Here is a 13,582-nt window from a genome sequence, read left to right as displayed (position 1 = left end):
CCCCCCCCCCCCCCCCCCCCGCGCTGACTGGGGCAACGCTGAAGGGTGTGACCAGTCCCGCCTGATGAGGCTTCGGCAAACTAGGCCAAGGATCAGCCAGGTCTCACTGGGGCTTGCTGTGTGGCCTTAGGTAGACTTCTCAGCCTCTCTGTGCATATGTCCCTCTACCTGTACTCTTCCTGTTGAGAGCATGATCTAGTACCACGCAGGAGGAAGGGGTGGGATAAAGTTAGGGGAGGAGTCTGACCTTCATCTTCGCATCCTCATCCTTATGGCGATCTCCATCTTCTGAGGGAGAGGACTTAGGGCAGACCCCAAAAATCTTCCCACACCTCGGGCCAAGGCCCACCAAACCCAGCTGATTCTTAGCAACTAAGGGAGGAGGTTAGGTGGGTGAAGGGTCTCAGCCCTGAGAGCGGGGCCAGTTGGGTCTATTGGGGGGGTGAGGTTTACAGTAAGTTCTCTGGGGGTGTAGGGGTTAGTTGGAGTATGGCTCTGAGCAGCATGGGTGAGCATAAAAGTGCAAGGTCACCTTAAAGGTAGCAAAGTGGACTGTGGATTCCAGACCCCAAGCTCCCCTTTGGGCAAATTGTTCTTTTTAAACCACAGGATTCCAAAAAGCAGCTGGAGAAGGCGTGGAAGGACTATGAAGCCAAAATGTAAGTCGCTGCGGTCAGGGTGGTTTCCCCAGGGCAGTAATGCTGGTCTTGCAGCAGGAGGCTAGACACTGGGGAGAACTTCAGTGCTGCCCGAACATGTCACCCCAAAGCGCACAGCATCTCACTCTAGAGGCATTTTACGGGGGGATGATTTATGCCCAGGCCTGATGGAAGTCTGAGGGCTGGACTGCGAGACCACCAAAGGGAAGCAATTGGGAAGGGACCTCAAGATGCTGCTCTCAGAGGCCCATCTGCTCTGTGGTTCCAGACGTGGTCAGCTACCGTTTACTGAACACCTCTGCGTGTCAGCCCCTTAATCCTCGCGACCACCCAGCCCTGTGCGGGAGGGGTTAGCATCCCGATTGTCAGAGAAGGAATTGGAAGTTCAGATGAGTTAAGTCACTTGCCCAAGGCCACACAGCTAGGTGGAGGTAGAACTGGGATTCATGTTCCTTGATCCTCTTTCTGCAACACCAGGTGGTATCTCTCAACATTTTGGTGGACATAGAGGAGGGAAGGAGTCAGTGTCCTACCCGGGCCTCTTGGGTTCACCACACGATACTTGGGACCTCTCACCAGCTACAGGGACATCACAGGGACAGAAGGAGCCAATTCCCCCAGAGCAGAGACTCCTCAGGCTCTCTCTGCAGGACTCTTCCAGGGCTCGGCCAGGCTCACCATACCTCAGAGCACCGTTGACTGTTTGTAAAATTTTGTTTTCACTTGCATTTTGCGAAAGCAATATCTGTCCATTGTGAATAACTTAGAAAATAAGGAGAAGCAAAAGAAGAAAAAAATTTTAATTATCTGTAGGAGAGGATTAGGGCCATGTGGGGACTAGCCACTACTTCTCTGTTGTTTGAGTATTTTTTTTTTTTTTTTAGATTTTATTTATTTATTTGACAGAGAGAGACACAGTGAGAGCAGGATCACAAGCAGGGGGAGAGGGAGAGGGAGAAACAGGCTTCCCGCGGAGCAGGGAGCCCGACGCGGGGCTCGATCCCAGGACCCTGGGATCATGACCTGAGCCGAAGGCAGACGCTTAATGACTGAGCCACCCAGGCGCCCCTGTTGTTTGAGTATTTTTACATAGTATGGGCAGACCCTGTCGTTTTATCACTTAAAAACGAGGGGGGGAGGGGAAGCTACCGAAACCAAGAGGAAAATTCTTAGTTTTCAAGCCTCAAGTAGTAACATCTTTGTAGTCATTTTTCTTTTTTTTTCTTTTTAAAGATTTTATTTATTTACTTGACAGAGAGAGAGTGAGAACACAAGCAGGGGGAGCAGCAGAGGGAGAGGGAGAAGCTGGCTCCCCGCTGAGCAGGGAGCCAGACCCGGGGCTCGATCCCAGGACCCTAGGATCACGACCTGGGCCGAGTGCAGACGCTTAACTGACTGAGCCACCCAGGCGCCCCTTTCTAGTCGTTTTTCTATATATAAAGAAATATTTTTGCAAAACTGAAAACATAATAATCATACTGGGTTTTTTTGTTTGGTTTGGTTTTTTTACTTAAAAATACATCGTGACCATCTTTCCACACCGTTACACGTTCTTATACAATGTCACTTAAAAGGGTGCAAACATATGCTGGGGGAAGCATCCTTGGAACTAAATCTTTGCTCCCACCCATAATTATTACTTTTGTAGGATCCATTCTAAGAAGTAGATACTGGAGCTTTATTGTTCCTCCAGCCCCAGGGCCATGGGGATGTCCCAAGGCTGAAGGAAGGCCGGGACTCCCCCCGCATGCCAGCAGCATCCCCGTCTACACTACAGTTGTGCAGGTAGATCCTGGGGTGAAGGGCGTAGGAGAGGCCCAGGGAAGGGCACACACATGCAGGCAGTCCTTGTCTTTGGGACTTGATGTGGGGTCACCACATGGCCTGCATCTTCCCGAGTTACCTTAACCAAGCCCTCAGCCTCGCAGGACACTGTCTATCAAATGGAAAGAACAACTCCCCCCCGCCCCCCCCAGCCAACCTCCTCCAGGCAGTTCTGCTTTTACCAGAGTCCCATCGTGATCTTGCCTGTAAGGTTTTGTTTCAAGAAGAGACTCTGTAATTGATGGGGAGAGGGGCTCGGTGAAGGTTCTCCAGTGAGTTATCAACAGGGCCTGGACTAGAACCCAGGGCCTCTGAGTCCGGTGCTCTCTCTCCGAGTCCGTGCTCCAGGGACTCCTGGCCCCTGCCATGCACGTCACCCAGGCTGAGCTACATGTCCTGACACAGGGGTCTGTGGAACGTGCCTTTTGGTGAGGGCTTCAGGTATAGCTAGATATTGGCGAGCCCTGAGCTACTGTGCATTTCCACCTCCTTCTTCCCACACCAGTGTGGGCAGCAGCTGGAAGGGCCCCGAATAGCATCCGACTGCAGGGGCCTGGTTTTTCCAGGCTGTTCCATATGCAGGTCTGTTTCCTCATCTGAAACATGGGGCCGGCCGACACCTCGCAGGGTTGACGTGGAAATGCAAGAAGCACGGTGCCTATAAAGCGTCTAGCACTGCAGTTCACCAAGTCTTTACTGGCCATCTTTCTGAGCCAGAACCGAGACCAGAATAGCACAGCAAGGGGCCAAGAGGCAGGAGCTCCGGCCTCAGCTCTTAGCATTCCCCCGACCAGCTCAGGATCTGGGACAGTCACGTCCCTTCTCTGGAGCTCGGCTTCATCTTGTGTAAAACGATCCCTGACTGCGACCTTTCAGAAAAGACACCATGGAGGGATGGGTGAAATAGGTGCTGGGGATTAAGTACACTTACAGGGCGCCTGGGTGGCTCAGTCGGTTAGCGACCGGCTCTTGGTTTCGGCTCCATCATGATCTCAGGGTCGTGGGATGGAGCCCTGCGTGGGGCTCCGCACTCAGCCAGGGGTCTGCTTGAGATTCTCAGTCCCTCTCCCTCTGCCCCCCCACCCCAAATAAATAAACCACTTACTGTGACAAGCACTGAGCAATGTATAGAATTGTTGAATCAGGGCGCCTGGGTGGCTCAGTCGTTAAGCAGCTGCCTTCGGCTCAGGTCATGATCCCGGGGTCCTGGGATCGAGCCCCACATCGGGCTCCCTGCTCGGCAGGAAGCCTGCTTCTCGCTCTCCCACTCCCCCTGCTTGTGTTCCTGCTCTCGCTATCTCTCTCTGTCAAATAAATAAATAAAAATAAAAAAATCTTTAAAAAAAAAAAAGAATTGTTGAATCACTATACTGTACACCTGAAACTAATATAACACCATATGTTAACTATGCTGGAATTAAAATTTAAAAATTAAATAAATATATTTTGAAAAAAAAGACACTGTGCCTGTCACGAGCTGGGGGGGGCCAGGCAGGGCAGGAGGGATGGAGCAAATCTGAGGCACTGTGTTGGTTACCAGTGCCGTCCCCAAGGCTCTAGCATCAGATGGACCTGGATTCAAATCCTAGCTCTAGCACTTAAGAGCCGAGCGATTTGTGACTTGTCTCAGCCTCAGGCTCCTCAACTGTAAAATGGGGTAATGATTCCTGCCCCATGGGGTTATCACTTTAGTATGTGAAGGGTCTAGCAGAGCACCCGGCATAATATTAGTGCTTAAAAATAATAATTAGTAATAATAGCAGCTGATACTTAATACTTACTTAAGAGCTTCCTCTGTCCGAGGAACTGTGATAAGCTCTTTAGATCTATTATCAGATTGACTCCCCTTGGCAGGGAAAGGGGCTGTTATTATCCCCAACTTATAGGTAAGAAGTAAGGGAAAAAAACACCACCACAATCCCTGCCTTAGTGGATCCCACTGGTTTGTAAGCGAGAAGAGAGGTGGGTTGATAAGTGACGAAAATACAAACTGATGGTGCCACGGGGACAGTATGAGCACCGGCGTGGCAGGAGAGACAGGTGGTTTTGTTTGGGTGGAGGGGAGGGCGGTGGGAGGAGGCATCGCAGGAGAGGCTGTTCAAGGTGTCAGGTTGGCAGGTGCATGATTAGTTTTGATTCCTTTCCTCTCCCACCATCCTCCTCACTGACCCCCTCACTCCCCGTCTGAATACTAGACTGTCCCCGAAGTCCCCTTCTCTGTTTCTCTCGGTCTCCTCAGTAACTAGCATTTCCCTGCTTTTCACTATTCATTTTACTCCTCTTGCGGCAACTCCATTCAAAGGAAATAAAATATTTCCAACGGCTGAAATGTTTATTAACCACTGGTGAACCTTTGAGGACATTGAGGGAATAGGAGTTTTGCTCTTTTCTGGCCAGGGTGTGAGAGAATAAAAAGCACTCCCCAGCTAGTAGTTTGAGGTGGCAGGTCATCTCAGATGACTAGGTCAGCCTTGGTAGGGTAAATCTCTGTAGGTTACCTTAGCTGAGACTGAGGGACAAAGCTATGGTAATCCACGAAGCCATCTATAGTACTTTACAGCTTGTCTTCATCCTGAGCTAACTAGCGTCTGTCCTTTAATCTCCACTAGAGCCTGCACACACACAGCCCCCCAAAATTAAATAAATAAATAAGGAAGCACCCTATGCTAAAAAAAAAAAAAAAAAGCATTATCCAGGGGCACTTGGGTGGCTCAGTCAGTTGAGCATCTGCCTTCGGCTTGGGTCGCGATCCCAGGGTGCTGGGATCGAGCCCCAAGTTGGGCTCCCTGCTCGGTGGGAAGCCTGCTTCTCCCTCTCCCTCTGCCGCTCCCCCCTGCTTGTGTTTGCTTGCTCTCTCTCAAATGAATAAATAGAATTTAAATAAAGGAATCACCAGTGGTTATTACCATAACCATCGATATCATTAGCATCATCATAATCCTGCTATTTATTGAGGGCTTACCATATGCCAGGGACCATACCATGCATTATACCATCTGAGAACAAGACGGTATTTATCTCATTTTTGAAATGGAGGAACTGAAGCTTAGAAAGATTTATAAAGGTTAAGTGAGAGAGCTGCCATTCAAATCCAGACTATGCGTTTCTAGCCACTGTACCGTATTGTGCTTGCTTTGTGTCCGTTTACTCTGGAGCAGATGCCGCTCAATGTTAGTACATATAGAGCTTCCTCATCCTTTGTAACAGTTGCATAGTATTCCTAAAGCTAGCCGCAGCATAATTTAACTACTTCCTACTGATAGACATTTAGCTTATTTTTCATTTTTCATTATTGGAAGATGTGGTAGCGAGGTCTATGGGAGATTCCCCTGCGCCCCCCCCCAGCCCCTCTGCCCGCTCTGTCTCCCGCCCTCCTTAGCAAGCTGCCAGGCTCACTGCTGACAGCCTACCGGCCCAGCCATCACCTCTCTCTGCTGCTCATCTTCAGATACCCCAAAAAGCATCTGTCATGACCCAGGCCCGGGTCATAGGGTCAGTCCCCACCCTTACTCCACTGCCCTGCTGCAGACTCCCTCTCGGGATATCATAAAGCCTTAGGGAAATGTAAAAGAGCCACTCCTAAGAAATTTTTTCTAGAACACCTACAGAACTGCACTCTAGAGCAGTGGTTGTCAGTCAGGGGTGATTTTGCACCCCCACCGTCACCCCCGGGAGACATGTCTGGCTGTCACAACTCGGAGATGTACAGGCACCTCGTGGGTTGAGGCTGGGGATGCTGCTAAACATCCCACGTCCACAGAACAGCCCCCACATCAAAGAATCATCTGGACAAAGTATCTGTAGTTCCATGATTGAGAAGCTGCTTGATGGGTCTCCAGGGACAGATTCTGCATATAAACACTGTCCTGGAGGCCTGACCTCAGTGAGGCCTGGAGCTTTCAAGCCAGAATGAACTCTGCCTAGGCCATTGCTTCCCCAGTTTGCAGATGGAAAAACTAAGGCCTAGGGGGGCCTGTGATAATAATAGCTGTAGGGTCTTCTATGTGCTAAATTTTACATCCTCTATCTCATCTGGGTACAGATAAGGATCCCCATCTGGCAGATGAGGAGACTGAGGCTTGGAGAGGGGAAGTGATGCTTGTAACGTATCCCACAGCTGTCTTCTTTGCTCAGGGCTGGCACCTACTTTTTTTTTTTTTTTTAAAGATTTTATTTATTTATTTGAGAGAGAGAATGAGACAGAGAGAGAGAGCACGAGATGGGGGAGGGTCAGAGGGAGAAGCAGGTTCCCCGCCGAGCAGGGAGCCCGATGCGGGACTCGATCCCGGGACTCCAGGATCATGACCTGAGCCGAAGGCAGTCGCTTAACCAACTGAGCCACCCAGGCGCCCCGGGCTGGCACCTACTTGAAAGCAAAACTGATAAGCAAGACATCTCCTCGACAGAGGAGCTGTGGTTACATGTGCCCAGCCCCAGATGTGGAAACACTCTCCTGCTGAGAGTGGGTGGTCTCCTGGGCGTGGGATTTCCAGGAAATCATTTGCACACAGATCCACCCGTCCCCCAAAGAGGGAAAACAGCCAACCCTTGATGTCTGTGGGGGCAAGGCCCAGGTTACACTTAGCTGCAAGCATGGGAGGCACTGTCCTCACTTACAAAGAAAAGAACAAGGGTTTTCTAAGCTTTAAGTGGGAAGCTCCGTGGCTCAGAAGTATGAAGGCACTTTGTGATCCTTTAAGCCACGTGGTCCTAAATCCCTTCCAGCAAAATCGTACTGGTCAACCCAAACCCCACCTGGCCCTAATCTAAGCCCACCACTTCCCTGCATAAAAACCTTCCACTCCTTCCCATTGCTCTTGGGAACCCTGGCATGATCTGAATTAGGCCCTGTGTGATCTGGCCCCTCTGTACCTCACCGGAAACCACTTCCTCTCCACCTCCGCTCCTGAGCCCCAATGCGTCCTGCCTCCAGCAGTCACATGGTCTGCTGCTCCTAGCTGCCTCCAGGCAGCTTCTCAGACTTCAGATCTCACCTCGAATAGTACTTCCTGAGCAGCCCGACAAGGTTGGATCCCCCTTTTAGCCTTCCATGGCTCTCTTCATGGCTGTGATGTGATCCACGTCGTTGTCCCCCACCAGCCTGGGGATTCCCGAATCCACCTTGTTCACCGTTGTACCCCAGCCCTGCCACGCAACCGGCACACAGGAGGCCCCTCTCTCGTGTGCTTGTGGCAGAGAGGAGCGTGGAGAGGCAGTGGGACGCGTAAGGGGCTCTAGCAAGAGTTGCTAAGGCCTCTCTTTCCTTGGGGCCTAGGGCCAGGCTGGAGAAGGAGAGAGACCGGGCCAGGGTGACAGGAGGGAGCCCTGGGGAGGTGGCCCAGGACACCCAGAGAGAGCGGCGTGTCTTCCAGCTGCACATGTGTGAGGTAAGGGTGCTGCCGGGGTGAGGATGGGGTGGGATGTGTCTTCCTGTCTCCGTCTTCTGAATCTCCAGGGGGGCCCAGTCACAGATTCTGGCCAAGAGGGATATCACTGAAGTTCAGTGATGGCCAAGAAGATTAGCCCGGGATGGGGACGGCAGCCCCTTGCCCCCAGGATTCAGCTTCTGCTCACAATGCATGCTTGGCCCTGCTCCTTCCCCAGTATCTGCTGAGAGCCGGGGAGAGCCAGATGAAGCAGGGTCCTGATTTCCTGCAGAGCCTCATCAAGTTCTTCCACGCGCAGCACAAGTAGGTTTCTCCCCTGTCCCCGCCCCCACCCCATGAGCCGTGCCCCTTAACCCTTCAGGCTACACCAAACAAGGCCCGTCCCCGGGGTCTAGCAGGCCCTCGAGGACTCTGTATCTGCCTTGTTGGTAGTGCTTTCTACTGCTCCTCTTTAGTGGGTGCTCACCGTGTATCAGCACTAAGTACTTTACGCATTGGCTCCTGCTCAATCCCCAGCAACCCATTTTCTCCTCAGAAAACTGAGGCTCAGATTTACTAACATCACCCAGCTAGTAAGTGGGATCTGGACCCAGGCAACTTTGGCTCCAGAGAGCCGGCTCCTGCCTGACAGAGAATACTGCCCCCAGCTGCCCTGTGATCCTTGGAGCACCTTCTCCCACACTTCCTGCTTCTCTCTTTCTCATCTTTCTCATCCCTTGTTTGGCCTCACACCCCTTAGCTTTTTCCAAGATGGCTGGAAGGCTGCTCAGAGCCTGTCCCCCTTCATCGAGAAGCTGGCAGCCTCTGTACACGCGGTAAGTTGGGCCTCAGCCTTGGGCACACGGTCAAGCCCCTGTCTTTCCGGGCTTCTGCTCGTCTTGCTCTGGCCTGTGCGCCTGGCCCGTCCGTTGGCTGACGGTGGGGTCCGGCCCTCTGTTCCACAGCTGCGCCAAGCCCAGGAGGAGGAGCTACAGAAGCTGACCCGGCTCCGGGACTCCCTCCGAGGGACGCTGCAGCTCGAGAGCAGAGAGGTCAGCCCCTGAATCATCCCCAAAGGAACGCCTTCTCCCAAGGCCCATCATGGAGGGAGGGAGAGGAGGAAGACCCCACTTCAAGGGTCCCTTGAGAAGTGTCCCTGAGAGAGACCCCTGCAGAATGAGGCTCTGCCCACCCAGATGCCCTAAGGTCTCCTTTGCATGTCGGAGGAACAGGAGAATCTGAGCCGGAAGAACTCAGGAGGCGGAGGTGGCTACAGCATCCATCAGCACCAAGGCAACAAGCAGTTTGGGACAGAGAAGGTGGGCTTTCTCTACAAGAAGAGTGATGGGTAAGTGACTCAGAGAGCTTGAGTAATTTGCCCAAAGCCACATGGCCAGTAAATGACAGTTGGGGGAGCTGCCCAATGGGACCGTTCTCATCATTTAGGTAGACTCTGAGGGTTCCAGGACCTCCACCCTAGCAATGCAAAATCATCAGAATCCTAGGCACGTGAACTTCTGCTTAGAAGTCACTGGTTGTTTCTAACTTGAAAAAGAATAAAAGCAGCTGCTAGCACTTACTGAGCACTTATGATGCCCTAGACCATCCCCATGCCCTTACCTTTAACCTCTATAATATACTGAATATGCCTGGAAATGAAAGTGTTGACTGTGCCTTGCTCCCTGGTGTAAAAAAAATCAGTGTGTGAAATGCAAAGGCTCCATGGGATGTGTTCACGTTTCTACTTACTAATCAGTTTTTATCAGAGAAGAATAACTTTGTTATACTAATTAATATTTTCCTCTTAACAGAAGTGTTAAGTAGCTTTGGATCGTGGATTTGCTAATTTTATTTTTGGGGTCTAAGTATTTATCTTGCTTTATCCTTAATCATAATGCATCTGTTGTGATCAAGAGCCTGATCCTCCTCTCAGTCTAGGAGTTCCCTAAGGTTGGGAGCTGTGTCTCCTTTATCAGACGAGAAGCTCTCAGAGGGCCAGGGTCACGTGATCCCCTTCAGAATAAGGATTCCCAGAGAGTGGGGGCTATGTTTCCCCCATCAGACTGGGAGGGACCTCAGGGCAGGGCTATGTCTCCACCATCAGAAGGGAGCCCCAGAAAGTGAGGGGTGTAGGGGTCAGGGGATGGAAGAGGTGAAGAGGTGTGGCTGGAGGTCATACGGGTGGGGCCGGGGACCTGGTCCAGGACTCTGTTTTCTGATACAGGGGAATTAGGTGTGAGCCTTGGGTCAGTGTCTCTCTATCCCTCTGGGCTCTAGAATTCGAAGAGTCTGGCAGAAAAGGAAGTGTGGAGTCAAGTATGGCTGCCTGACCATCTCCCACAGCACGGTGAGGCCTGGGGGGGGGGTCTCAGGGCGGAATCGATAGGTCCTCTCTTCACTTCTGAACAAACAAGTGTCAAACCCTCCCTCCAGCCCTGGCCCCCAAACCTGGATCCAGGTTGCTGGAGACCCCCTGTGGGAAGAAGGCTGGGACTCAAAGCTCCCAACCTAATCTTGGCCCACACTCCACATCGATGAGGCACTGGGAGAGGGGAGACATGAACCGGAACAGGACTATTATGCCCATTTAACGGACTGGGAAAATGGAAGCCTGAGAGTTTGGGAGACCCGGAGAGGAACGTGTGTCCTTTCTCCCCAAATTCCCACAGATAAACCGGCCCCCAGTGAAGCTGACCCTGCTAACGTGTCAAGTGAGGCCAAACCCTGAGGAGAAAAAGTGCTTTGACCTGGTGACCCGTGAGTAGTCCCTGTCTCCTCCCCGACAACTGCCCAGGGCTTCTCTAAGAGACCTGTCAGCTCCCGGGAGGCTTCAGTTAGGGGCCTGTATCCAATCCCCCGTGTGTTTATCAGACAGCTGTCCCTGCAGGCATCAGACATCTGAGGCCCTGGACACTTTTTAGAGGCTTCAGTCCACATCCTATTAAGTATTAAATTGCACCCCCATCCCACAGTAAATATCATTATTTCTGTAAAGTATATTTGAATGGATTTGGGTAATTCAGCTTTTGAAATTATTATTTCTTTTTTTAAAGATTTTTTTTAAAAAATTATTTATTTGAGAGAGAGAGCACAAGGGGGGGAGGGTTAGAGGGAGAAGCTGACTCCCCGCTGAGCAGGGAGCCTGATGTGGGACTCGATTCCTGGACTCCAGGATCATGCCCTGAGCTGAAGGCAGTCGCTTAACCAACTGAGCCACCCAGGCACCCTGAAATTATCATTTCTTTAAAATTTTTACTCTTACTCTTCATCTTTTGGAGGCTTTGGTGCCAGGTTTTACGTGGGGGCAGGTGCAGGCTGAGAAAGACCTAGATCTCATCCTCAGGGAGCTCTCTCTGGCAGGGATGTGATGTGGGGACCCAGTAAGATGATGGGGAGTATCCAGAAGAGAGGTACAGATAGAGCACTGTCAAAGATAAGGGAGGGGAAGGCCTGCCCTGCTGTGGGGAATCGGGAAAGGCTGCTTGGAGGAGAGAGCATTTGAGTGTAGCCTTGAAGGACAGAGAACACAGTTTTGGGGAGGATGTTCCAGGAGACAGGACTGGCATGATGAAAGGCATGGGAGCAGGAGAGTGGATCTGACTAGGCTGACCAGAGTACAGAGTTTGCAGAGGAGAGCGGTGGGAGATGAGGCCTGGGAATGCCTCTTAAAGTTTTGGACCTTATTTCCTGGCAATAGGGAGCCACAGAGGGTCCTGGAGGGAGGGTGGTGTGATTAGATCAGAACCTTGGGCACAACAGTCTGGCAGCTGGGACATGTTGGGGGGAGGGGGAGTTGGGGAGCAGGGAGACCAGACAGGAGGCTGAGGGCCCATGTGGGGTGGTGGCAGTAGGTTCGGAGGATACCCTGCCTCTGACCTGGGGGGGTTGTCTTGTGCTCTGGGAGACCTCCCCAGACCCTGGAACAGAGGGGCCTTGCTGGGATCCTCCTTTGGAGGTGACTTCTGAGAAACTGCCCACTACCAGCCACTACCCTGCTGGCCATTACCATCCCCACTGCAAGCTGGGCGGAGCCTGGCTCCACCGGGCGAAGCTCCACCTGGACCCCGCGGGTTGGGTGAGGGCTCCTTGGGTTTCTGAGCCAGACATACCCCCTTCTCCCCACAGACAACAGGACATACCACTTCCAGGCAGAGGATGAACATGAGTGTGAGGCGTGAGTGACGCCCCTACGGCCAGCCTGGGGGTGGGGTCAGGGGAGCCTTATCTACCTCCCAGCCTCGGGGGACCCCACCCCTGCGGGTATCACTCCCATGCCACCCTGCACCCTCTCCATAGGTGGGTGTCAGTGCTACAGAACAGCAAGGATGAGGCCTTGAGCAGTGCCTTCCTCGCGGAGCCCGGCGGCAGCGGCGGCCCAGGACCCTGGGGGGGCGCCGGGCTGGACGCGGAGCCCCAGGACCTCACGAAGCTGCTCATCGCCGAGGTGAAGAGCAGGCCCGGGAACGGCCAGTGCTGCGACTGCGGGGCTGCAGGTGGGCTGGCGGGGAGGGGAGGGGAGAGGTGGCAGTGGAGGGGATGGGCCCGCACTTCCAGGCACGAGCCACTCTCCCTTGTAGACCCCACGTGGCTCAGCACCAACCTGGGCGTGCTCACCTGCATCCAGTGCTCCGGCGTCCACCGCGAGCTGGGCGTGCGCTTCTCGCGCATGCAGTCCCTCACCTTGGACCTGCTGGGCCCCTCCGAGCTGTTGGTGAGGGCGGGGCGGGGCCAGAGGTGGGGTTGGGGCGTGGTTTCGTCAGGGGCGGGGCTTGCGCCGGCTGGCTCGGCCCAAGGGTTTGTGGGATCCGGTGGGGTGGGGCGAGGTGGGGCAGGATCCTGAAGATCCGGAAAGGGGAGGGTCGGGGTCGGGCCTCTGGAGGCTCGGTCCTCCAGGGGGCGCTGTCCTAAGCACCGGTCTTACCCCCATCGCTTTCCTGCGACCCCAGCTGGCCTTGAACATCGGAAACACACGCTTCAATGAGGTCATGGAGGCCCAGCTGCCCTCACATGGCGGCCCTAAACCCTCAGCTGAGAGTGACATGTAAGGGGATTCTCAGATGGGAGTCGGGAGGTGCGTTCTGGCTGGGGATTCTGCTTCCCCAGCTCCCATAGTCTCAGGAGGATCTTGGACCAGAAGTCTAGGGAGAAGGGAGCCGCAGATCTGGAAGAGTCCAAGATATGGTTCGGGGGAAGGGAGATCCGTAGCTCCTGTGGGATGGTTCCAGGGGTCAGCGGGATGGAAATGGCCCATGCTCTGAGACTGGTTGACCTCGGCAGGAGCACGCGCAGGGACTACATCGTGGCCAAGTATGTGGAACACAGGTTTGCCCGCCGGTCCACACCCGAGCCTCAGAAACTCCGGACGGCCATTTGCAACCGGGACCTCCTGTCAGTCCTGGAGGCCTTCGCTAACGGGCAGGACTTTGGACAGCTGCTGCCTGGGCCTGAGGGGCAGGTGAGGACCACCTCCAAGGGCCACTTTTACCCCACCCGCTCTCTCATACTCCCCAGTCCTTCTCCAGGACCAGCTGTCACTCCCCTCTGCCCCCGCTCTGACATCTGCTCAAACCCCGAGGGGTAAATGGGATGGAGCATTCCATCAGGCAGACCTGGGCCAGAGTCCTGGCTCTGTCTTTTCCTAACTGTGTGATCTAGAGCAGGTGACTTAACTTCTCTGAGTCTCCGTTTCTCATCTGTGAAATGAGTGGACGATAGCACCCGAGGGTTGAAGTG

At 53.3% G+C, this 13,582-nt stretch overlaps 1 protein-coding gene across 1 annotated transcript in view; it reads left to right on the top strand.

Annotated features, from left to right (window-relative positions):
• ASAP3 (ArfGAP with SH3 domain, ankyrin repeat and PH domain 3) overlaps positions 1 to 13,582 on the top strand; it is a 49,804-nt gene that overhangs the window by 30,055 nt on the left and 6,167 nt on the right. The window contains 13 exon segments of the mRNA XM_021684117.1: positions 610 to 659; positions 7,759 to 7,870; positions 8,088 to 8,173; positions 8,610 to 8,685; positions 8,815 to 8,901; positions 9,082 to 9,197; positions 10,127 to 10,196; positions 10,519 to 10,606; positions 11,975 to 12,023; positions 12,146 to 12,342; positions 12,427 to 12,560; positions 12,796 to 12,890; positions 13,127 to 13,304. Coding sequence (XP_021539792.1) covers positions 610 to 659; positions 7,759 to 7,870; positions 8,088 to 8,173; positions 8,610 to 8,685; positions 8,815 to 8,901; positions 9,082 to 9,197; positions 10,127 to 10,196; positions 10,519 to 10,606; positions 11,975 to 12,023; positions 12,146 to 12,342; positions 12,427 to 12,560; positions 12,796 to 12,890; positions 13,127 to 13,304 — 1,338 coding nt within the window.

The sequence above is a fragment of the Neomonachus schauinslandi genome, chromosome 4 (genome assembly GCF_002201575.2).
Source record: "Neomonachus schauinslandi chromosome 4, ASM220157v2, whole genome shotgun sequence".
Classification (NCBI taxonomy): Eukaryota; Metazoa; Chordata; class Mammalia; order Carnivora; family Phocidae; genus Neomonachus; species Neomonachus schauinslandi.
Note: the sequence above shows the minus strand (reverse complement) of the source record. Positions and strands in the feature narration are given on the sequence as shown.